Below are 27776 nucleotides of genomic sequence, written 5' to 3'. Positions count from 1 at the left end.
TAAACATTTATTTACTTAAATGAATCGTTTTTGTATTTAACGTTTTTTAATTTTAATATTTCGTTTGGCCCGTGAAAAGAGTTTTCTCTCCAATTCAGCCTGGGGCAAAAACTGTTGGCTACACCTGCATTAGGTTGAAAGCAACAGAGAGGAAAAACTGTTATCCTCATAAGTAGTCTCCTTATTGAAGAACTGAAAGAAAAAGCAGAAAAAATTCAAAGTCAAAGAAGCATGTTGCACAAAACTTACTTCCAAACAACAAAACCAAGAAATAAAAATCATCTGCATGAAAGCAAACAGAACCACTTCTCACTCACTCAGCAGACAACTTCAGAATCTGAATAACCTGTTGATTACCAAAACTTCCAGATGATTCTACTGATATGGAAGATTTTACTGACAAACCAGATATTGTGCAGCACATTGTGCTAGAATCAGTGAAATTGAGGGATGTCAAGCCAGGAGACTACTTGGTCATGCACATGAAAGATGGTAAGAGAAACATCAAGAAATTCATTGTTATTGTTCTTTCAGAGGATGAGTCTAACAGTGAATCATACACCAAAGATGTTGTTCATATTAAATTTATTTGAAAATACAGAAATACTGACAACATATTGGTGTTTCCTGAAGTAGATGATGACAGTGTGATATATGAAAATGACACTGATTGACACAGGTATCATTTTTGCTAAGGCATCATGCTAAGGTAATGTTCCAATAAAATTAAGACCACTTGAATAAAAGTAAATTACACTATTCAGAGAAGAATTGCATGTAGTTTTCTCTTTGCCCCACCACAATTTTCACTATGCCTCTCTACTTGGGGCATAGTGAAAAAACTGAAAACATATAGAAAGTTGTCTGTTATACTCATCACCTATGTTCATTTCAGTAACCTTCATTTGTATAGGGACACTAACTCATGCAGTAACTATAACATATTTCCTTTAAGCATTGCAGACAGATTAAACATTCTGAGATATTTTGAAGGAAACATTAGCATTTCTGTTTTGCCCCAACTTCCCCTATATTTAATTTAATAACTTGTAATGTAAGTGTATAGAATGATTCAAAAGTCTTCATACATAAGTAAAAGGCTCACTTTACTATGCAGATGGCTTAAGTCACAAAATATGCTTTATGTCAGTATACTGAATGCACTTCTGCTTGCATTTTTCCATTCATGGTGAATGTACTTTAATATGCTCAGTATAATGGATGCACATGTATCACAAATGCATTTATTCAAATGGTTATTAAGGTTTTTATCCAAGCATGGTAATCAAATTGCACAATTTCAGTTTAACATGGTTGAAAAAATACAACAGAATTTAATTTCCAGCAATAGCATTTTAGTTTAATAACATATCTTAAAATTAAATATTTTCATTGATAAAGTTAATACTGTATTTAGACCTGTGCTAACTACAGTAGAGAGTCGTTAATCCGAACCCTGGTAATCCGAATCGCCAGTTATTCAACCGATTTTCAGTTGGACTCTGTCGTGCTGAATCGAACGTTTTTGATACTAGATTTACTTCTAAAGTATAATTTTCATGTTTTTATATTCTTCAATATATTTATTTTGTTTGTACAAAATAAAGAAATAATTTTTAACGATACAATAGCCTGGATTATTATTATAAAAATTTTCGTTAGGCTTAAAATCGACGAAAATTCAACACGAAGCGACACGCAATGGAGAAAAATTTGAACATCGAATAGGTTAATATATTTTTTCATACATAATCGGTTATCCGAACAAATCACTAATCCGAACAACCCCAGTTCCCAATTGATTCAGATTAACGACTCTCTACTGTATTATGATGTTTGCAAATGCATCACTGCTACTTTCAGAAATGGGATTCTCCATTTCTGAATGGATACTGTGTCTTAATGTCACACTATATGTATTAAATCACTCTGTATAAAGCAATTTATAAAGAATTGTATAGAAATAGCACAAATCTTTGATAACAGATTTTAATGAGATGAAATCATCAATGTTTTCAGTAAATTAATTAGAGAAAAACTGAAATTGAAAAAAATTAGTAACAGAAGATTGTCAATTAAAAAGAAGAGAAAAATTGTTTTGAGGCAGCCTTTGTTGTAAGAGTCCACTAAAGGGTTTGACCCCTGATATAATGGTATGACCAAAAGTGCCTCAGAACCAATGTTCCCTCTAATGTTTTTTGTGGATAAGTGGAACATATACTTCTCTGAGCAAAAAGTTTTTCTGAGTATATATATATACATACTCTTATCTTTTCTATAAAAATTAAAATAATTAATTATAAAAGTAGAGATTAAAATTCATTTTAAAACATACTTCCATACAAAATATTATCTTTTGTCAATGTCTTAATGTATTTAATCGAAATATACGTAGCAATAATCATGTTGCAGATAGTGAGAAATAAGTAAACAACAATTCAAATCAGTGTGCATGCTCACCTGCACAGCACATAAATTCTCGGGTGAGGCAACAATATGAGCAGTGCGTGGCCGCGCAGCTTAGAGGGAACATTGCTCAGAACACAATTCCTTAGCCAACTGGATTAGTGATCTTTCCATCCTACAGTGCTGACATGTCATGTCTACTTTCACTTTCCTCCAATAGGACTACTATACTAAATCAATAGTTACAAATTGTAGCTATTTATGTAGTATTGTAAAATAAACTGTCTTGCTATTCCTGAAGAAGGTGACTTTTTATTTTTGTTTTCAATATTACTTAGGACAAATAATTCCTACATTGGTATCTTCAGTTTCTTTAGCAACAAGCAAAAAAGATATAGAATAAAATTTTATTTTCATTCATACAAAAATGGAGCCCATTCCTTCATTTCCATATAAATGTTAATCTCAATTTACATAATTATGATTTATACAGAATTCATTTATCATATAAATTGAAAATTACATGTATTAGTTATTACTAATATGACTTACTCTGTCTTTGAATGGCTTCCTTAATACGAGAAGGATGAAGCTTTCTTCGTCTTGACTTTCGAAAGAAAAATATCATAACAAAAGTTGGAGGAAATATAATAAAATTAGAGACTACACCAACTGCAATCTGTACAAAAGTTAAGTAACACACTTGTATATAATTAAAAAAATAATTATTTTTATTAATTGAAGTTACCTGTTCGGGTGATAGAATAAATGGACCAAATTTAAAACTGTTACCACTTTGATGGTCAGTTGTTCTTCCATACCACATAGCATTTACTAGCATTGATAAATATAAGACTGCCATACAGCATGAAGTACGTTGTACTCGTGTAAAACGACTTCTGGGAGGTCTTAAAAATACTGATAACCACAAATGTCTATCCATTAATCCTCTTCTTGATGTAATTGAGAACAAATGATTGAATTCTGTCATCTGTTCCTTTCCAGCTACAGGTATTAATCTGTCAATCTAGTTAAATAAAATTCTTGGTTTAAATATTTACTAAATTCATATTTATTACATATTAATAAATTAAATTTATGTAGTTACCAAGCCATCATCTTTTTCTACAGCAAACCATTTATCAACAATAAATTCATATCTTTGATCAGTTTGAACATCTTTGAATACAACTGACTGGAGATACCAAGAAGCTGCTGCTCCAGTTCCAGAATTATCATGCCAAATACGCAAATAATTAAGATTACCTAAGCATCTGTATAAAATAATAAAATTAAATAATAACAATGAATATTTTTAAATAGGAAAATTAAAATAAATTAGAAAGAAGTGTCCACTTAAAAAATCAGAGAAAAATTATTTTGATAATGGTAATTAAAATGTTTAATTTGAATTTTAAATATTATTAAATAATAATTTCAAGCTAATTATTTCTATTAATTACTGTTTTAATAATATATCTATAAAACTACCATAACAAAGTTGGGCAAACGCTAAAGGATGGAATAAAATAACATATTTTCCATCAGTTCTAATAAAAATGAGAACATTCAGAATAAAATATGTGTCATTTATTACAAATTATGCAAAATTCTAAAATCCAAATGTTTCAAAATCTTTACTAGTGCAAAGTGGATAATCATTTCAGATACATGTCAAGATACACGAAAATAAAAAAATGCAAATATAATTATTATTCTGACAGAATTAAATACAAACATCCATAGTCCATTCACTGTAATTTTGTGCTTGAAACAAAGAAGTGGATATCTCATCACTGAATGCTATAAAATGTATCCCTCCATGCAGTGGCGTGCCGTGACATTTGATGACAGGGAAGCTGTGTTTCTGTAAGAAGCCGACTTCCAGGGGCAATCAGTTAATTGCGCGTCAGTGATGGTCTAGGGCAGTGGTTCTTAACCTTTTTATACTCGCGGCCCACCAAATATTTTATAATTTTTTTGTGACCCCCATTTTTTAATAATAATTTATATTTGATAATTTGATAATTTATCTATAATAAATTGATTTTTTTATTATTGCTTTATTTTTTATATAATAAATGTAAATCATAACTTTATTATTTCATTATCTATTTAAATAACATTCAAACTTCACAATTAAACATGAAAACTCATTAATTTTTAACAGAAAATAAAATAAGAAACATGTCGATAAATCGATCCAATGTCGATGCTAAAACTAAACTAAAACTAAAACACCCACTTGTCGTAAGGATTTTGCATATCTTTTGCAAAAATATTTAAATTTTCAAAGCCTACTATTTTTCCTAATTATTTTTAAAATTCCAAGCATTAATAGTTTCTTAAAATTGCTTTGGAATAAAAGAAGTAAATACTGCAGTGTAAGTAGCATATTTACATTTATTTCTTCTGTACTAACAAAGTTGTATGTAGGAAGAAATACAAAATAAATAAATAAAAACTAAATAGGAAAACTTTATCTTTCTTATTTCACTTTTCAATACGATATTCGGATTATACATCAATTTTCTTTTTATTATATTCTGAAGGAAATTTTGCATAATTTGGCGGCCCCGGCAAACTTCTTATGGACCCCCAGGGGCCGCGGCCCCCTGTTAAGAATCACTGGTCTAGGGTCCATTCGTATTCATTTGTTCGATAAGCCAGTAAAAACTGTAGACTTCTCTAAATGTATTTTTAATATCACAATTACATTCTGAATCGCTAGCCACAATATAAGGGCTAAAATTAAAAATAAATTATAAAAACTTACTTGGTGAAATAAAATGTGCGGTGGATATACATACCTGGTACAATGTATTGTTCGATTGTATTAATATACTTTTAAAGAAAATTATAATTAAAATATAGCTTTGTAAAGAAACGTACATAAAAATAACATAGTCTTTACTTTTTAAATCTTAAAATAATCCACTTAGTCAAATATCTTGATACAAGTAGCTAATGGATGGAACTAGTGACAGTCCAGGTAGGTGTGTAGTGAGTGTGCGCGTGCCAAATCCCGAGGGTGCTGATACCGGTTAATGTCAAATGCCTCTTTTGTCGCATCACTAGTATATCTCAAAGGACACCACAGAGCTGTTGTAAATTTTAAACGTTTCTCACCGTAGCTGTAAAAATCTAACTATGTTAAACTTAATAGTCATTCGTTTTCTAACTAATTCGTTTTAATACCAGGTGTACACGGAAATCAATTTCCCACTGTACTGAGCGAGTGATTGGTTCTGTTAAGCTTTTGTTGAAGTAAAATTCTGGCTCTTTCAACAGGATTTTATTTATGTCCCCATTCCCTAATCTCTTAATTATTTAGTCACTTCTTAAGTAGAAATAAGTCGAAACCAGTTACTTTGTACCTGAATATCTGTAGTCTTGGGAAAACAGTGGAAAGACAAATTTTTATGACAACGGATATATAAATCATAAATTTAAGGAAAATAAATTCTAGAGCTTTTTTTGTACCATTGTATGTACTGTAAGTCTCATTCATTAAATTTGGTTGTAAATGATGCTGCCAAAGTAACAGTTAATTTTTAACACTGTACTAGAATTGTACACGTTTTTTCTGCATCCCCTTACAGATGGGACATACTAAATCGTAATATCACCGGTTTAACATCGAAATCCGTAAGTAATATAAGATGGGAGAGCAGAATAAACGCAGAATAAATATATCAAATATTTTAATGGATTTTTTTTTTAACTCCTGTCAACTATACAGAACTATCATAAAAACATGCCAGTAAACTCCTATCGGTTGGGTTAAGTTATAAATCTAGTCTACGGTGGGCAACCTTTTTTATAACATGGGCCAGAATAAATTTTACGTTTTTTTCCGCGGGCCGTAGTAGTCAATTGACGCCTTCTTGTGACTTGTAATTTTTTAGTCTGCAAATATGAAATAAATAAATAAAAAGTTAATTACTACATTTATTTTTTTATCGTTTTCGAAAATTACAAAGAATTGGAAAAATAACTAATTAATAGTTATTTTTCCAATTTAATAATCTATTAAAGATCTCGCGGGCCGGATAGAAACTTTTCGCCAGCTGTAGCTGGCCCGCGGGTTGCCCGCCGTTGATCTAGTCTGCTTATGATTCACATAATTGGGCGAGGGTGGCTGAATATCTAGCAGGCGGCTAACAGCCCACAACCGCTCCGGGATATAAAGTCGCGTACTCTTTATGTGTGTGTCGCTTCTACCAGCTAAACTGTGACGTTGGTGCTCTGTAAAGCGCATGCGCCAATGCCTATAATCTGGCTGCTTGGAAGTTGACAGGCAGGCGGCTAACAGCTCAGAACCGGTCTGGGTTATAAAGTTGGACTTCGTACGCGTGTGTCGCTTCTACCAGCTAAACCGGGTGAGGTTGGTGCTCTGTAAACCGCATGTGCTAATGCCTATATAATCTGGCTGATTAGAAACTGACCCAGTTTCGACATTCCTTTCGCCACCGAATTATTCGAATATACAATAGCAATCTTATCGTTTTTTTTCACATGTAGTATAGAAATTTGTAAAAGATACATAATGCAGTTATAATAAAATATTCATTTTAATTAATTCAAAGTACGTTAAAATATGAAAATTTATATTTTATAAAATACAAGGGAAGGTCATTGGAAGGTAGAATCGGCGCTTCCATCGCTTCCAATGACGGCACGCCACTGCCTCCATGTTATCTAAGATTACCTAAGCATCTGTATAAAATTCTCATTGTAGATGCAACAGTAGTGTCATAATAAAAATATGAACATCTGTTAATTATTGGGCTGCAATTTAAAAAAAATTGTAGATCTATAAATTCTTACTGTCATCTGTCTGCCTGTCCTTCCTTAATCTCAAGAATGGAGTTAGATATATGAAAGTCAAGACCAGATATGGAAAGCTTGGGGAAAGGAGGCCTCAATTAACTATATACACACTTTTGATGTAAACCAGAAGTCATGTTATTTCAATTCAAAAATTTTCCTGTGAAAGGTGTTAGATGCATGACTCTATTGTTAAAGGAAAAGTATGATGTACAGGGGCAAACCATTACTAATATGAGGTGGAGAGCATATATTTTAAATTAAATAAATAAAAAATATCATTAAAAATTGCAGCCCAGCATTCTGATGATGTCACAATAAATAATTGTTCATTATAAATTTACTCCTGGAGACAATTTTTAAGAAAGAGTACTGTTTTTTGTGAACTATTTCTTGTGAAAGCATGCACAATGTTGGTGAATGACTGTATGTTAAACAAATTATAAATATGAAGTTAGTTATCATTTGTATAAGCAACTTGAATATAGGTATATTTTCTTTATTACAGTTTTGTAACAGAAAATCAAAGCTATAAAATGTACCATACTTCCTTTCTGTTGATAAAATTGAACTAGCCACCATAGTTAATTTAATAAAGTAATCAATACACCTTTAACAGTGGTTAAAGTTGAAGAAAAACTAATATTTTTACTTTCCCAGCTGTTATATATAACAGAGGGAATTAGTCAAAAAATGACCCCTCCCCAAGATTTTTACATTTTTGTACTTAGGACACCTTGAAATGTTCAGAAATGCAAAAAAAAAAATTGGGGGTTTTTCTGTATGTATCAATGTTAGTGTGTGGGGGCACAGGTTTGTTCACCCTGTTTGAAGCTTAATAACTCCTGTGATTTTTGTTGAAAATTTCTGAAATTCTGCAGGGATATTTGTTTATTTGGTGGTTACAGGTCGAGGAGGCGATAATGGGGTTGTGTGTATCTCCAGTAGGGTCAAACTTAATGACGATTTTACTTGTTATTAGCATTTACAATTTTTTACAAAACTCATCCCCAAAATTAAGCTTTTTGCCATTTTATAATAGTTAAAAATATAAAAAATTTTAAAAAATAAAATATAACAACAGATGGTGCCACCAAGATTTTAAATGTTGCTGGGAAGATTGAGCAATTTGTTGCTGGTTTATTGACATGGGCAACGGCCTATTTTCAAGCATTAACCAGGCATTGTTCCAATATTACACAGTGCTAAAGATGTACTGTTATTTTCTGTAAAAAGATGTTAATTATAAGTGAAAAGAATTCAACTTGTATTAATTAAAATATATTTTGTTTAAAAGTCTTTATGATGTAGCTGAGTAATAAATAACAGAATCCTGAGAATCGCTCGGCCTTGATAAAAATTAAAAAAAGTTTATTAATTACAGTTAACACTGATAGTTTCCAAAGAAACAATTGTACACACTTACTAACTAAGAAAATACAAAGACACTTGGGACCACCCGTAACAATATCACCAATTGGTCCCCACGTACTGACAAAACAAAGGACTTATTCTAACTTATGTCTAGCTTAACTGTAGTTTAACTAAATTTACAAAGTAAAGGACCCTAGAGCAAGATAAGGTTGATAAGAATTATACAGGAATTGTCAGAATGAAAAAGTTCAAAGGGGTGACTGGCAATAATAATAAAAAAACCTTGGATCCGTTCCTTAATAATTGTCTTTGTTAGCTCCTCGTCCTGCTTTCCTCTCTCCCCAGAAAATCTTCCTTCCTTTCATTCCAATCTCCTTCTCTCCTCTGCCAGTAACCCCTCGACTGATCGGGTGTCACCCTCTTTTGTTTTATTACGTTCAGACCACATGGGTCAACTAACTACAGTGTGGTTAGGTAAACAGAAGCCGGAAGTACAGTTTTACCACAGGAAGATGGTATAAGGAAATAAAGAAAAGAAAAATAAATATCAAGGCTTAATAAAGCCACAATGACATGCTATTTATTTGCTTTTTAAATTTAAAAATCTAGTAAAATTACAGATTACATGTGTAATAGGTACACATTTAAAATACTTAAAGGTATCTAATTCTTAATATTTAGAAATAAATTTAATAATTAACAAATTCTGAGTATAACTCTAAATTAAAAATAAAACTAAATAAAGTACAAGGTGGTTATAATTAAAGTTGCCCTACTCAGATCTGTGTAGAGCCTGTTCTTGTTGGCGTATTTTGATGAAACTTGGTACAGGTACTCCTCACTTTATGACCTATCTGCTTAACGACCACTCGCACTTACGACCAATCGAGCTTCGACCTGCAATTTGGGGAATCCCCTTTCTCAGCTTGAGTGTCGGTCAGTGGCAAATGGTGACATGCGCACTAAGCGTACTATAATAGGCTTGCTATCCGCTTTTTCAGTCAGTTTCATTCCAACAAATGATATGTACATATGCCTGTCTTTTTATGAATAAATTTGAAGTTTGTTGCATAATTTGTATAATTTTATAATGATCCTATATTCCCAGTGCATGCTCCTCGCTGATCGACCAATTCGCTTAACGACGTAGTCGTTGGAACGGAACTCGGTCGTAAAGTTTACTGTACTAGTAAAGCTCGATCTTTCTCTGTATAGGCATGATAAAGAATGATAAAAAACGACATCGACTATTGGCTTTTTAAAAGGTTCTTAATTTGTATAGTGTCCGCTGCATGCGCCATTTTTTCACCTAGTGATAGAAATTTGAACTAAATATTTCTTTGCATTTTCCTTTTCCCCATGGTCCATATAACATATATACCAAGTTTCATCAAATATGTTAATGAGAATGGGCTCTATACAGGTCTGAGTAGGGCAACTTTATAACCACCCAGTATATTGCAAGAAATTTAATGATCAAGAATAGTTTTTTTTTACAGCAATTTGTAAATTTGCTTACCTTGGTACAGCCATAACAAATACATCAATCGCTTTCCTTTGTAAAATGGGTCGTTTTTCATCTATTAACATTCGAACCCCTGTTTCATCATCATCTCCCGATACAAGAAAAGAGACCTACATTAATATGAATGAATATTGAAAATTAAACAATATGTTTTTGAATTATTATTATTTATTTTGAATTAAGAAAATAAATTATTATTAAAATTCAAGCAGTATATAAATTCATTTATTGATTAATAGCAAACTGTAGCATAAACCTTCAGGCTGTATTAAGTATTTTTAATGCTCTGGTTCAATTTGTTTAGAGGCATTATATAGATAGATATAGAACAAAAATATTAGTAATGAGCAGTGAGACGAGACCTCTAAGGCAAAACCTTGGCCAGATATACCCATGTATCAATATGAACACGAGGAACATAACTGATGGAAACATGTTTTGCAGCTCAGTTTTCTTTTGAATATACAAAACAATTAAGAAAGTCAAAAACTACATTCATCTTGCTTTCTTTTGTTGTTAAATAGTTTGAGAGTAAATAAATAATAAAAAATTTAAACATTCCAAAAAGTTTATATACTATTTTTATGTCTAGTCTCAAAAATAAAGAATTTCTTATGGATAAATGCTTATTATCTAAACTGACCAGATTTTGGTAGAGCCAATAAAGGACATCCAATGCCATCTTAATCCTTCATATGCACACATCCTTCTTATCAGAGCACTTACATATGTCATAGTTAAAAATAAGAAAGCTACAATTTAATAATAAACAGCAAATTCCAAAAACCTTACAATTTTATTTTTATTAATTCAGTTTAAACATATGCTGTAGGATTCTCAATAATGTAAGCTGCATACTTTTCAGATGAATGTATCATTTGCAGCAGTAATTTGCTAATCTGCAAAATTTGTAAAACCAAGCTGCTTTATTGAAGATATTTTATGATATTAAAAATAATTATTTGTATTATTATTTATTTCAGCAAACCCCATGTACAGCAATATATGGTACCAACATTCTGTTTTCCACTTTTGTTTGTGGAAAACTGCCTACTTAATTATGTAGCAAAGTGTGTACTACCAACCAGAAGGATTGGGATAACAAAACTTTTATTTATGTCTTACCTCACCTCTATATCAATAAAAATAACAACTAATGAATGGCTGCAATTGTTTACATATAGATATGCATGTTTTTAAAATGAATTGGAATTCTAATGAGAGACATTTTGACATCCAACAATAATTGTCAGGATGACAGGAAAGGGGGTCAAAATATGGGATATCACTTTTATATATATAATCTCTAACGTAACAAGCAACAAAATATTACAAACATAAATATCTTTCAATAATGGAATCATGAGAAAAGAGAATATTTACTTCTTAGTTGTAAAATTTGTTTTCAATTTTTATCACAAGTCCATTACTATCTTAATTAATAACTGAACTAATCATTTTGAAAAAAAAATTTAAAATACTTAACATCTCAATTACAAAAATTAAATTAAAAATTATATTTTTTTATTTTTATAAATATTACCTTTGATTTTGTTCCAGCATTTTTTTGATGTCCAGTAAATACTAATATTTCATAAAAGTATTTGTCATTTATATCATTGTCAGGTAGCGGAGTAACTCCTATCTATTGTTCAAAGTAAAAATTATAATTTATTAAAATATTTACTATCAGATTTATTGTACAGGATCTTCCAAAAAGAATTCTACTTTTTTAAATTACTGTAATTATGTTAAATACTACCTGAGAAGTATGTGATTATATCACATACTTCTCAATAGAGTAACTGTGAGTTTCATCTCCTATCTGCATTCAAACATTTTTTCTACTGCCTCTATGAAGTGCTATAAACAAAACAGAGAACAGATAACCCTGCAACAGAGAAGGCATTTTAGATTGTCCTGGACTTTTCCCCTTGAAAATGCATCCTTTCTCTTGAATCTGTCAATATCACTGAAGAACGGATTACGATTAACGGATCAATCTTACATGGTAGATCAATCTAAAATTGTCTGAAAAACTCATGTTGCACAATTAAGAGTGATTTTGGCTTTATAAACAGCAAAACACCAAATGCCTTCTCTGTTACCAACCATTTTCATTTACACCATTTCTTAGTGGCAGTAGACAACAAGATGTCTGAATGTAGATGGGAGATGAAACTGGAAGGCTATCCATTGATTCGTGATGCATCACATTTCTCATATAATAATTAAGATAACTAAGTATTTTAAAATGATACCATTATTTTTTGGAAGATTTGTATTTTCCCTGTATTTTTATTCACAACTTACTTTTTCTAAGTCTTTTCTATCTTTCCATCTTGCCCAAATGAGGATAATTATATAGATGCAGAAAGTGACAATTAATGTAATATAAATAATGATATTGTCACCAAAATCAGCGTGAGAAAAAACATAATCGAAATTAATTGTGTTTGGTGCAATAACAAATCCTCCACCAAACAATGTTAAATGATTACAATGACAACAAGTTAAAAGAACATTAGCTGAAGCAACCTGAAATATTAAAAATAAAAATAAAAAATTTTATATCAATTTATACTAATTAATATTAGTTAGATAAAATATTTAATGGATTCAGCAGTCTTAAAATCAATCTTAGTTATCATTTAAAAAATTCAAACGATTAAGTTAATCACATTTAATTAAAATTATTAATATTTAATGGTACTAAAAGTTAAACTTTAAATTTTAATCCACAGATAGAATAAAAAATATTTAAATTTATTATAAATATGTTAGATAAATAATACACTTTAGTATCTTCAATTAGAATCAATTGTTAACTTCAGAAAGATTTTTACCTTCATTATTTTTGTGCTTTATTACTTTATTTTAGACAATTGCCTTTATTGTCATTAGTATGAATTACTTCTAGTCATACAATTAATATTTTATAATTTTTTCTAGCTTTTAAGAATGGGAAAACTTTTATATGGATTCCTATAAGTTTTTAGACGTTAAGAAGTGTAAATCTAAATATATATATACATACACACAAACACATATTATTGGTCTTTGTTTTTGTTAGCCAGTTAAAATTTATCAACACACCATTATATGTTATGAACTTACTTCACATCCATTGGAAATCCAAGAATTGTTATGAAAATAATAGCAACCAGTTGTATAAATTCGAATATAATAAGTGAAAGATTCATAATTTTTCAATAAATAATTAACTGTTATACTTTTTGAATCTTTAGTTATTTCATCTATTTTATGATCTTCAAGAAGAACCAGACACAAGCAAAATGTCTCATTTGGCATTGGTTCTTTATTTATTCTTATCATCTGATGATATACATCTAGAAATATAATTTCATTTATAATTATTAAACAGTAATAAAATAAAAAGAAAAAATATACAGGTATGTGCCACTTAATGACATTCTGCTTAATGACAAAAGTTCCATAAGATTATGATGGGGCTAAAAAATTTGTAGCTGCCTGCACCTTTTCTATGTTTAGATATGTATAGATACATAAATACTTATTATTGTATTACATTTAGCTTATATGATTAGTAGATTATATCATACAGATTTGTCTAAGTACACTCTTTGTTGTTGGCTTAATGACATATTTCTCAGAACATACTCCCATCATTACATGGTGCATACCTGTTTATTTTTTAAATAATTTTAATTTTTTAATAATTACCATTTTCTAAATTTGTTTCCCTTAATTTATATAAACCATCATAGCTAAACAAAGAAGGTTTTTCACCAGTTTTGTATATTACAATAATCTTATCATCCATATTTTTTATAGTTTTTATGTCTATTACTACAGCAATGTTTTTAGTTGATACAGTTACGCAATGGCACATAATTGATCTTGTAACTTCAAAGTTTACTTCTTCAAATGGTGGAGAAATTTCTTTTGTTTTCTTAAGGGGGAAAAAAATGCAATTTAATTAAATATAATATTTGCTTGAATATCTTTGTTTATTTTTATAAAAAACTGTAAGCTATTAGAGAGAAATAGTATATTTAGAATTATAATTACAAAAGTAAAATAAATCAAACAAAATTTCCTATGCAAAAATAACAATTTCCTAATGGCAAAAATAACAATTTCCTAATGGCAAAACTTGACTAGTACAGTACCTACTTAACAACTATAACTTAAATATATGTAGCAGTAATGATTGCTCCCTTGTGAAATGTTACTCCATTTTAGAACTACATGTTAGACTTGGTGCTTATCGAAAAGATTGGTAAAAAGGCAGTTGGACTAGCGTAACCGGTTATGTAACAAAAGAACAAAGTATGCACAAAGATTACACACGGTCTTAATTCACGAAAGGTCAGCGCTGGAAAGGGGAGAGTGAAATGAGGTCACTTTCCCCGAGGGGTCAACAACGCCACCAACCTTTTATTACGTCAGAACATCTACAAAACATCGCGATCGTTGATTCCAACACTACAAAGTACAACAAATATGATTATAATTAAAAGAAAATATGTTTCACAAGAATTATTACAAATAATGCACTCCTCAAAAGTGAAATTGCAACACCAGGAAGGAATGTACATAGCCACATGCAAATTGCAGAACCAGTAGAGGTGACAAGGCTGCATATGAAAATGAATAAGTTTGCATACACATCAGATCATATGGTATTCAGTTTCAGACTATAAAGACTGGCAGCTGGCTTGGACCATAAATGCTATCAGCAAAGGTTCAAGGCAGCTGAATTTTCAAAGAAGCATATAAAATGCCATGCAGATGACAGTGAGCTGTATACCATCAATTAACGGCTAGGAAACAAGACCATATCCTTGATTTGTCAATGCATGCAGTTGCCACCAGTGTTGGGCATGACATGAGTACCATCCAGTAATGTGTGACATAATAGATGCAAAAATGTCTGCAAACATATCAAGGGAAAGTGAATTGCACCAGCTTATGACAGAGCAAACACATTGGAGGATTTTCTGAACAGCCTGTTGGGACTCATCTGTCTAGCACATGACATCTGAAGCCTTCTGTCACCATCAAAAGGTACATCTATGTCCATTCCAACCATTTGTAACAGGTTGCATAAAGTTAGGCAGCACAGACAGCAACAGGGGTGCCATTAATGCTTGACACACCTGGTGTGGTGTCATCGTCATTGCAACTGGACAACTGGAATGGCATCAGATATTGTTTAGATGAAACCCACTTCTGTCTGTGGAGGAATGACGGTTCATATGGAAAGTTCATATTTAGTTAATTGGGGCCTCTGGTGCCTAAGCTTTTTCATATCTAGTCTTGATTTTCATCTATCTAACTGTTCTTGAGATTAATGGAGGACAGACAACAGCCAACAGTGGGAATGTATAGATCTACAATATGAAAACTGCACTCTGACTAATTCCTTAGATGAAATGTGCACTGTAATGGATGCAACTTGGCAAGGGATACCTCAGGCAACCATTAATTGCCTCATTGATAGTATGCCTCACTGTATATTGGCCTGTATCGCTGCCTGTGGGGGTCATATTTGTTACTGAGTAAACAGGTGTCTGTTGCATATTTTTGTTTGTTCTTTTAATCATTTGCATATCTCTCACCTCTACCAGTCCTGCAATGTGCATTCCTTCATAATGTTGCAATTTCACTTTCGAGGAGTGTATTTCTGTTAAGATATGTCATAAAATGTTTTAATTATATCTAATACAGGTGTGTACTGTACTTGTTATTGTATTAATAAAATACTGTACCTCCAATAAAACCTATTACTATTTACTGTGTGGGAACCTTATATCTTGAAACCTGTTTATCTCAATTTTTTTTTTCGTTTCCATGAGATGTATGAATAAATTGTATAGAACATGTTAATTTTACAAATTTGTCATTTTTTTAAACAGTAATTATATTTATTTTTGCTTTTGATTAGAATATTCAACAAAGAACAAACTTGGTTCAGATCAAGTTTAGATTAGTAAGAAGGTACTATGTATATATAAAATAATTTAAATAAAAATAATTTATATTTATTAGAAAGTAAATGAATTTAACATTTACCACATCCTCCCATCGAGGAATACAAATTTCAAATGGTTTTGTAGTATTTTCAATATTGTAGACATTTTGATTTTTATTTGCAATTTCCAACATTAATGTTGAAGTACCATCAGGGAGATTTTTAAGATTTTTCACATATGAATTAGTTAAAGAATTCCATTTCATAGCCTAGAAATATAATGTAAATACAATATTTTATTGGAAAATTCAATTGAATAGAAATTACAATTTAATAATAAAGTATGTACTGTACATATTATCAAGAAACTATGTTCATTCCTTCCATTTTATAGATATTACATTAGAATATTAATAAAAATATGTAACTAACATATAAATATGATATATATTTTATATATTTAATATAACTGTATATATACAAACAGAATCACATGACATTTTTTGAAGAATAACTTCAGCAATTGAGAATAATCCAATTTTTTAATTACTCTAAATCAGGGATAGGCAACCTGTGGCCCGCATTCATATATATTGCGGCCCGCAATGCATAAAATGTGAATAAATATATCAATTTCCCAGCTTAAGGAAGTATGCAGCAAAAATTCAAACGTTATTTTTACAACTTATGTATGTGAATAGTTTTTCCTGCAATGAATTTAGTAAAAATTAAAACAAGAAACCGGCTAACAGACACGTCGAAACTAATTTAAAACTAGCAATGACAAATATTTAACCAAATATTTCCAATATATTATGTTTACATCTGTTCCAGAAGCTAAATTAAGTATACCTATGCTAATTTATAATTATATAGGAATAAATAATTCTGATTTACCAACATTTTTTTTTCTCTTTCTCTTGTATGTGGCCCGCATCAGTTCAAAAGTCTTAAAATGCAGCCCTTGCATAGAAAAAGGTTGCCCATCCCTGCTCTAAATAAAGATAATTGATAACAAGCAATTATTTATTAGTTATTTATTGTGACATTATCACAATGTCAGGCTGCAATTTTAATTTTAAAAAGTCATGTTTTCCAGATCAAACCAAAACTTCGTATATAGTTAATTGGGGTCTCTGGCCTATAAGCTTTCCAGATTTGGTCTGAATTTTAATGGTGTTTTGCCCCTGTATGTCATATTTCTCCTGATAACAATTGAGTCATGCCAGTCTTTATCTAACTCTGTTCCGGAGAAAATTTTGAATTGAAATAACATGTCTCCTGGTCCAGACTGGAAGTTTATATTTAGTTAATTGGGGCCTCTGGTGCCTAAGCTTTTTCATATCCAGTCTTAATTTTCATTTATCTAATTCTGTTCTTGAGATTATAGGAGGACAGACAGGCAAACAACAGTGAGAATGTATAGATCTGCAATATGAAAACTGCACTCTGACTAAAGACATAATTTATCAGAGATTTTTTTTATGCACTCAAATAAAGTGAGGAACATAAAATAAAAGTTTTTAAAAAAAAGGGACCAAAACTGACAGTACAGAAAAATATATTTGTGTGTATATGTAATGATGTCATCTGGTGTAGAGATGCCATCCCAGAATATAATGTGGTATTCAGGGCTTCCATCTGTCCTTGCTGCTTGGAATTTGCATATCCACCAATTACTTGAAGGAGCTCTTAAGGAAAGGGCCAATGTACATACCAGCTTGCTACAATGATCCTATAATTACAAGTTGGCCACCTTCATAATCCTCATTAAAAGAGGACAAACTCATTATTCCATTTGAACTGAGCTGAATAACCCAGACAGCCAGGGTGCACAGCTTCTGCAAGGACTTAATCTACCAATTATCTGATAAGTATACAACCTGAATAATGATAGTAACAATATAGATGACAATATCAACAACGTAGGGCAGAGAAACACTGAGCAGGTGGTAATTATTTACAAATGTCACTTGCATATGATATTTAAACACATAGCAAAACATAAAGGTGCTTGCATTGCATATAGGCATAACCCCGCTATATAAGTGCTACTAAGAAATGAAAAATAGACCATAAATAGGAAAGGGCACCTGGGGTTTATAAGATAATACTCTTGAAGGATGATAGATTTGACAGAGACGTAGTTTACATAAGTGCCACAAACAGATCCTTCAAGCAGCAGATAAAAGAGCAAAAATATGACATCAACAACATGAAACCTTTCACCATTCTGTCCATATATGTCTCAGATAGCAACATTAATGGTAAACTGGACCAGACAAGTTAAATATATTATACCTGTCATAATGACCATATCAGAGATTTAGAGGCCTTGGAAATCTTTAAAGCATGCCAGTTAGGCAACTGTATTAACCATAAAGATAAAAAAATTTTATGCGCATGGCAGATATCTGTCCTTAACACCCCACTCCTGCCCATTTACACTTTCCCTCTCCTGATTGGTTCATTCTTTATTTAATATAATCTATTCAAATTCATCAATATAAATTTGAATTCTGCAGACATTCCTTTGAAGCATTCCATTATAGAGCAGTTAGTTAGCTTTAAACCTGAAACAGATCTCAGGAGAGGGTTGAAAATGTTTATGATTCTTTTAATTTTACATTACTGAACATAGTTTTTTTATGGATGTTCAGTGTTATTATGAAAAGTATTTTATAACACTTGAAAATGTGTTGTAAAATGATTTTTAAGCAGTTTAGCACAAGTTTAGAAAAGGTTAGTATAATTTTTTCCAGAATCTTGCTCTTTGCAATAGTAATAGTGGCATAAAAAACATCACTAAGCAAGTTTAATATGCATTTACCATGAACATCATCCATTAAAAGGATGATCACCATCATGAACAATATACTTTTACCAGAAAGGTGTTGGCTATAAGTGCCAGTAGTATTTTAAAATGCCTGTTTAACATAAAAGTAAGTTTTAAATATTCTTGTAGTGACTTTTATGACCATATAAATTCTAATAAATAGTTTTTAAGAAAAGTATTATCTAATGAAAAATACAATGTAATTTGTATTATAAGAAAGAAAGGATTAAATCACACATCTTTATAACACTAAATTTTATTCTTTTCAAAAATCATAATTGTTCTGGATGTTCTGGATATTTTATCCACAATTAGAGTAAATATAAGAGATTGCTGTTCCAAAATTATGGTAATCCTATTCATTTTAGACCAAGAATTAATTGTTGATGATTGTATATTATTTGATATTTACTGTTAGAATAGCATCCTTGAAAATGGATTGTAAGAATCCAAGAGAGCTTGGAGATTTGGAATACTAATTGATGTATACTACAAAGAGCATTTAATAAATAAACATTATAAATATTTAGACAGACAACTTCATACAAGACTTGCCATCCTATTCATCCTATTCCTGATCAAAAATTTTCTGCCTATTGATTATTATATTTGTATTAATGTTAACAATTAAATTTCATATCTGGTTTTATTTATTTTGATCTATTTATTTTGTTTAAAATATTTGCAAAATTTAATTGCTTTCTTTTAGTGTCCTCTTGTGTTCTTGTTTTTCTTTTATTGCCCTTTATCCTCTCTGTTTCTTGGAAGTTGTACTACTGATTTGATAAATAAACTTGTGGGTATGTTACTGTGATCAAGTTTTCTTTGTTTATTAATTATCAATAAATTATATAAATTTATAATGTAAAACCAACCACAATTCCTATATCAGAGAAATCCTCTTCAACATCATTAAAGAACGTATCCAAACCATCTGGTATTTTAACAATTGCTGATCCTTGTGATATATTGAGTTCAGTAAGTTCCTCCATTCTGCTTCTAAAAAAATAATAATAAAAAAACAGGATAAATACTTGTACATCTATATAATATATATAAAAATTAATTAATTAATTGTTTTAAACTGTAAATGATATTTTGTAATTTTTAACAGAAACTATTCTATCTTTAAAATTTTATTTCTAAATTGAACATAAATCCTAAAATCAGAATTGAATGTATAGAAACATTAATACGGGAAATCCTCATTAATTCGAACTAGGATAGTTCGAAATCCTGTTAGTTCATAACTATACTTTTTTCCTGGCTGGGGATAGAGATTTACATGTTAAGGAATTCAGTTAGTTCGAAATATGGCTACTTCAAAATTTGAAGTGAAAATTCTGTCTTAACTGTGATATGTGTATGTTAACTCATTTGTTTAGATCGAAGTGCATCCATACTATAAGAGAACAATAGACCAAGAAGAACTCTAATCTGATCAACATAGCTTTGCTTTTACTGTAACATATTTTCAGAAGTCACCTTACTCATGGACTACCCTTTTCTCTCTTATCTCATAAAATATGGCTGGTTAATGGGATTGCAAAGTTGGGTTACAAGTAGCAGATTGAGATAGTTGTAGGGGTCTAGGCTACTACTTTTTAGGCAACTTTAATTCTGCTTTACTTTTTATAAAACTCATCTGGCAACCTGTGAAGTTTTCATCAGACACATACTGTTTACCTGCGGTTTATTTATATTATTATTATTAATTATTAATTAATGAAAATAGTATTCTGTATATTTAGCCATATTCCATTTGCTTGATAAATTATATTAGCTTTTATTATATTATGCTTAATAAATTAAATAATAAAATTACATGGCATTTGGCATATTGTACAGAAATACATAAATCTCAAATAATTTGAAGTCACAATTATTTTGTCCCTTGAATTTTTCCTTGAACTAATGAGGATTTCCTGTAATACTTTTACAAACTATGCTGAAGTATAATGGAGACATTCTTCTTAATTTGCCAGACTATGTACAGTACAGACTATTGAACTGTACAGTACACCTCAGGCAGAAATGTTTGTATTTGTTACGTGAAAGAAGCAATATAAATTGTTATTTACATGTTTAATGTCTTGCCAAATGTAATATAATAGAAAAAGTAAACATTGTCAGATGGTGTTAAAATCCTTAAAAATTGTCATTTGTATACATATGAAAGCCAATAGTTTGACAGTTTTGTAAAAACACCCAAAGAAATGTTATTTTAATAAATTTGCACAGAAAAACTCACACATAATGGTTTAGCAAACAAACAGAAAAACCATGAGAAAAAACACTACAGATGATAATTTTACACTTTAAGTAAAAATAAAATATCCTCTTACACAATACAGTTTACAATTATTAAATTAAACAAAAATACTAATCCATTGTTTGTTTCTTTTTTGTTACTTCCCATCAAGGACAGTGCTGGTGCATGAGGCGATAATATGGGCAGTTGCCTGGGGTGTCAAATCACAAAGGACACTTTTAGGCTCTCAACTTAAAGGAAGCAATGAACTTTCTGTACAGTTGCATGAATGGTACAGAAATTTTTGGGAAGAATTTAATAATCTGTACCTGGAAAAGTTCAGAATTTTAGTTCTTTCTTATTGATCATTGTTTTTTGTCCTCATTCCTCTTTCATCTTGCAATCCTTTCCTTCAATCATAGTGTTTTTAAATGCTTGTGTTATGTTCCTTTATTTAAATTAATGTTTGTTACATATCATTTAAAATATTTATTATTATTATGTTGTATTAATTTTTTTCTAGGTGAAGATTGTCTATTTTGTTATCTTGTCTGGGGCATTCATATACCTAGCACTGGTCAACTCAAAGCAGATGGGACAAAGACTCTGAAGCAAGTTAAGTAGCCTGCTTGTTTTTGACTTTCCTCTATCTTCTTTTGATTAGTATACTTCAAGACTGAAATGATCTGTTGCATGGTGGCAGCAGCACCGCTAGCTGTTTGAGCGCCCGTGTGCAATACCAATTATGCCGCCCCTGTTTAACTACGACTACCTATGCTGAGCTTGCCAGCAATACCAATTTGCTGCCACCTGGACGTGCCGCCCGCGTGCGGTGCACGCCTTGCACGCCCGCTTACGGCGGGCCTGCATGGTGGATTAGGGATGGCTTTAAGAAATAAGGTCACCATCAACAGGTTGTTATGCTACATAAAATACAGTCTAAATTAAAAACTGGCAAAAATTTCCACAGTTTAATGAATATCAGTATATCGCTGTCCAATGTACTCAGTTAAATAGGCAGATCTAAGTCTATGTTTATGTAGAGAAGGAAGCACTGTAGGTATAATAATGAAATTATATTACAGTTTTATATGCTATAATGTGTGATGTACACAGTGTTTTCAAACGAGAGCATCACAAGAATGTGTGCAGAGAAGCTTGTAGGCAAAGCATTAGGGCGATTTATAGTGTACTGGTTATATTATACATTATTCTGGGTTTGAAATACTGCCAAATAAATTAATTCTACAAAATTCGTATGTGATTGAGTCACTTTCAACTAATAGTTGAAAGTGATTCAATCACATAAGCTGCATAATTCTGTAACTAACCAGTATTTTGTGAGGATTGAACTTTTTCCCATAATACTCAATATGCAGATGATAGCAAGAACATGACACATTACCGTTTTTATTGTTGTTTTTTCAGTTTTATTAATAAAACAAGAAGTTTAATTCTCACAACATACCAGTTAGTTATAGAACTATGCAGCTAGGCCTATATTAGTTGAAAATGATTCAATCACACATACAAGTTTTGTGAAATTAATTTACAAGTATATAAGCTTACTGCATATAATTACATTTAGCAGTATTGCAAAATTGAAATAATGCATCACATAATCAATACACTAGACCAGGCCTACACTAGACACTTGTTCCTAATGCTTTAGCTACAAACAAACTTCTCCACACAATCAGCTATGGTGCATTTCTTTTGGAAAACACTGTAGAGAAATTTTATTTATTTTAATCAGTGTAATCATATACTGTATATATGCTTAAGAGTTGATGATTGTAAAGAACATAAAGAGTATACTGATTACTAAACAATGAGACATGCTTTCTAGGCTGATGGGAAGTGAAGATAAAGTTTAGGACAGATCTCAGGTAAATAGTGAGTGATCAGTTATCTGATCACTGATTTATCTGACTGATCATTGTTAACTGATCACCAATTTATCTGACTGATCATCATTATCTGATTTGTTAACTGTTAAGAAATCGGATAACGAACACTTTTGCAAAAGTTTTTTATGTTTGGACAATGAACATTTCACAGAACAAACAGAAAAAGAAACAACATAAAACAGTGAATACCAATTGACAATTCGAAACCTTTTGGAACTCTGAAGACAACAACATCGGCACTTAACCCAACACCAATCAGACACCATTCCTCCAAATTTTGAAACTCTCTCTTGTAATTTCAACGTTTTGTTTATCTTTCTGACAAATAATTTTTTATAGTCTTCGCAAGACTGTCAGGCGGGTATTTGTTAAGTTTTGCATCGGTTTTTATTTATGAAAGGCGAGAGTTTAACTGTCCCATCAGATATTCGTTAATGTTTTAATACCAAATTTCGAATTTTATCTGGGCCTTGCATTTAAATAATTTTTTTTGTGTGCTAGTTGATTTCTGTTCTCTAAAATTTAGTAAGTGCTTTTCTGAACTTTTTATTTAAAAAAGAAACTGATAATATTATGGAGCCTAAAAAAGTGGTGTGTCAAGAACTGTGCTCACCATAGAAACCAAGCAAGAAATAACAATCAAGGTAGAGAGTGGGCCCAATATGTCTGATGTTGCTAGGCAGTATGTCTACAATAGGCACAATCTTAGCTATGAGAGATATATCAAGAAGTCTCAAGCAGCTAAAGGAGTAATGAAAATCACATCTGAGAAATAAGAGCTCATAATGGAACCTGAAACTGATCTGATGACAGAACACCAAGAAACTCAGTGAGATGTGTTTTCTTTTGAAAAAGAAGACAAAAGAGGACCAATGCCAAAATTTATTAAAAATCTTTTGAAGAAGTGGGAGGATATCAGAACAACAGTCATCCAAATGGCATCCAAACCAGAATGAGGTTAATAGGCTTGGAAATCTCTACAATTACAATGCTATTAATTTCGAAAAATCCTGAAGAAGAGAGAAAAGCAATTGACATTGGACAGATTCTTTAATCCCACATATGGAAAAAACATGAAAATGCAAGACTGTGTATATATATATTTTTACTATTACATATAAATAAACATAGTAAGAAAGTATATATTTTTTATTTTTTGGAGTCTCCAGAATGAATTAATCAAATTCCCATAAAAACCTATGGTAAATTGATAATTGGTTAACAAACAAAGTCTTGAAACAGATTGTGTTCGTTAACCGATCACTCACTGTATATGAAAATTAAGTTTTTTCTTAAGCTTTTGTCTGTATCTTTCATTCATTATTTATGAATAATATGCTAAAATAAAGATACAACAAATTAGAGAATATTTCTTAATATATAAATTGTTTCTTTTCTTTTAAATATAACACAAATTTTATATTTAGTTACAAATTATTTTGAATTTTTTCTACTTATATCTATATTTTCTGTAAGAACTGTTTTCAACATTGTTTAATAATTTTTGATTACATCTAAAGTATAGGGTTACCAACTTCTGAAAGAAGGTTGATTCTAGAAAATTCTGGAAAATAATTTTAAAAGCAAAACCACCAAATAAAATAACCATGAAAAAATACCTAGAAAATGAGAACTTGTTTCTATTCTTTAAAAGATTAAAAAATTGCTTAACTAACATAGCAAAGAAAATGTGAATCAGGAAAAATGATATTTCTGTCTTATTAATAAAAAAATATTGACTAAATAACTGCTTTTAACAGGAAAACAATTAAACTTATTTCCTTGAACTTATAAAGAAGCAGTTATAATATAACTGATTCCTAAAATAATGCTTCCTTTTAAACTCATAGTGGGTGAGGCAGTTTATTAAGTAAACAGAACTGTGAGATTCCGGTGGGAGAAATAAAGATTATTCTGGAGATTGTTCAGAAACCTTTTGCCTCTCTCCTGCAGTATTTGTGGTCTTCAAGAACAACAACTTAACTAATTCTCAATCTAATAATATATCTCCTTAAGACAATTAAGATAATCATGTTGAGCAAAAGCAGAAAAAAACAAGCTTCAAACTGGGACAGAAGAATTTGGAAATGTTTATCAAATTCTGGAAAATTGTCAACTTTACTAAAGCATTGTAATTTATTTATACAAAATAAGTTTTATAATTAGTTTTAATACAAATCAGTTAAATGAAAAAATTTTTAATTTGATATTTTATTAATTTTACCTGTTAACATATAGATTAAATCCTGATTCAGTATTAATTAACCAGGGAGGACTAGTAACTAATAAAGTTTCTAAAATATCTAGTTTTAAGAAATTTAATATATCATTCATTTTCTCCATTGTTTTCTCAGACTGAAAATAAAAAAATACAATTATAATATTTCATAAAACTATAATAAAATATAATATACTTAACTAAGTTTAAATACTACCAATTTGTCAGACTCATTTATTGATTCATTTGTATATTTTTCTTTCAAATCTTGTTTAGTTTCATCTGCACTTTTTTCTTCAACTAACAAATAAAAATATCATTAATAAATCATTTTTTAAACAAAAGTTTTCAGAAAATTTTATTGAAATTTAATTAAATTTTATCAATGACAAAGCTAAATTTATTTTTCTCTTTGGATAAAATTTTAATATGTTAATTCTTTTGATCATGGCATAACTGAATGATTAGTCTAAACCAGTGACCAGTGGTTCTTCAAAGCATGCCATTAGAACTACTAGTAGACTGCAAACATGTGCTAGATAGTCTTTGGACTTGCCTAGTTATTTTTTTTAAATGCAATTCTATGCTGTTTAGCCACAGAAAGGAATCATTTTTATTCATAAATTACTTCTTACATTAGGTTATTGAATAAAATTAAGTTTTTCAAAATTTTTCAGTAGACACCTAAGGTAATTTTTACAGGATAATATGTGGATGAAGATATATGTGATCTATTGTGATTTGAATTACCATATTTACTCACATATAGGATGAGGTTTTTATTCATTTTTCACTGCTTCAATAACCTAGGTCGTTCTATATGCACAAGTGAAGAATTCATTTCACTTTTGCAATAATTTTTGTAAACTACGTATTTGCATTTTTTACTGGATTCTCACCTTCTAGTGTTTAAAAACAAAAGTATTTTATCTGGGTCATTTGAATCATTCTTGTGTATTATCAGGGATAAAGATGAATAGCAATAGGAAAAGCAAAGCTTTTGAATTGAATTCCAAAATTACATGGGAGCCCGATATAAGTTTTAATTCATTCCCATGTAAAAACATGATTATTTGAAAATCAGAATCCGGAGAAACTCATAAGTGTAATCGACAAAGAGTGAATTCAACTGTTAAGAATTGGCAAAAAAAGGTTCCCAATTGTCCAGCTTTACATGAACAAATTATCTTGTCAATTTTACAAAATTTTTCCTTGAAGTTTAAAATGCCAGTAATTTTTGTGGGACAATGTGTGCATTTACATGCATTTGATATTTTATTTGTGATTAAACAAAATAAAATTAGAATTGTATTAATAAATCTAATTTTCTTTATTTTGATCTTTAAAGTCACACCTCATTCTATATGTGAGATCGTCTTATATCCGAGTAAATACGGTAAGTGGTCTGTTGACTATATAACTTTGAAAACCATTGATCTACACAAACAGCATCTACTCTTACTATTAAGAGTATATTTTATACAAGGTTGATTGAACAAAAAAATTATTAGTTAGGAGTGGACTTAGTGTTATTGTTCAGGAGTTTAAAAGATAATATTTTAAAGTCTATGGTAGCAAAGAAGAATGAACAGAATAAGCATAACAAATTTATGACATTGTTAAGTCTACTCCAAGTAAACTTTTCATTTAATAATTTAACATATTAAGATTTATGTTAGATGTTAAAAAATATAGATCTACACAAGAGTAAATATTTAGCTAAACAAAAACAAAAAGTTCACAATTTGAAATACACTTCTTACCAAAATATATAAAAGGATTTGGTTGAGTGGCATTAAATTCAAGATTTTCTTTGGCTTCTTCTAAATCACTTCTCAATTTAAGATTGCCACTTTTCTTTTTAGCAAATGTCTAAAAAAATTTTTTTAAAGTGTTAATTGATTTTAAAAAATTTCATTTCAATTACTACATAAGTGGTGATTCTCTCAATAGGAAACCCAAACATTCTGCAATAACTGTTTTATTCTTTTATGGTCTTCTATGAAAATTCACCTTCTGTCTTGTATAACAAGGTCTTTCTAAAGCAATGTTGAAAAAAATCCCTTAAAAACCATAAAATAATAAAAAGTTATTGAGGAATGTTTAGATTTCTTAGTGAGAGAATCATCCTGTATAACTAAAATGAAAATATAATAAAATATTAGAATCTCAGTTCTGATATACATTTTTTACATTTAATGACTCTATAATCAACATGTGCCTTTTAAAATGTCTTCAAAAAGATTATATTATATTGCAGCATTAAAATGAAAGCATACTATGTGTGCAGAAAAGCACGAAATAGTGCAGCACTGTGAATATAGACACAGTGACTTCTTAATTTATATGAGGGTTATGTTTCACAATGTTTCATGCAATTTAAATTTAAATAAATAATATATAGAATCTATATAATTGTGAGAATCTGGAGGCATAAGACAAGAGCCCATTCTTAAATTTGGCAGTT

General features: G+C 30.2%; 1 protein-coding gene across 1 annotated transcript in view; it reads right to left on the bottom strand.

Annotated features, from left to right (window-relative positions):
• Positions 1 to 27776, bottom strand: part of LOC136974738 (uncharacterized) — a 108353-nt gene that overhangs the window by 16815 nt on the left and 63762 nt on the right. The window contains exons 26-38 of the mRNA XM_067269684.1: positions 27073 to 27181; positions 25527 to 25609; positions 25316 to 25446; positions 19806 to 19929; positions 16196 to 16363; positions 13841 to 14069; positions 13253 to 13485; positions 12449 to 12673; positions 11679 to 11780; positions 10130 to 10245; positions 3515 to 3680; positions 3155 to 3433; positions 2959 to 3085 (exon numbers count right to left, since the gene is read on the bottom strand). Of these exons, the coding sequence (XP_067125785.1) occupies positions 2959 to 3085; positions 3155 to 3433; positions 3515 to 3680; positions 10130 to 10245; positions 11679 to 11780; positions 12449 to 12673; positions 13253 to 13485; positions 13841 to 14069; positions 16196 to 16363; positions 19806 to 19929; positions 25316 to 25446; positions 25527 to 25609; positions 27073 to 27181 (2092 nt within the window). The remainder of the gene's footprint in view (positions 1 to 2958; positions 3086 to 3154; positions 3434 to 3514; positions 3681 to 10129; positions 10246 to 11678; positions 11781 to 12448; positions 12674 to 13252; positions 13486 to 13840; positions 14070 to 16195; positions 16364 to 19805; positions 19930 to 25315; positions 25447 to 25526; positions 25610 to 27072; positions 27182 to 27776) is intronic.

This window comes from Centruroides vittatus, unplaced genomic scaffold (genome assembly GCF_030686945.1).
Source record: "Centruroides vittatus isolate TY-2023 unplaced genomic scaffold, ASM3068694v2 contig_355, whole genome shotgun sequence".
Classification (NCBI taxonomy): domain Eukaryota; kingdom Metazoa; phylum Arthropoda; class Arachnida; order Scorpiones; family Buthidae; genus Centruroides; species Centruroides vittatus.
The sequence above is the reverse complement of the archived record's forward strand: the minus strand, read 5'-3'. Positions and strand labels throughout refer to the sequence as shown.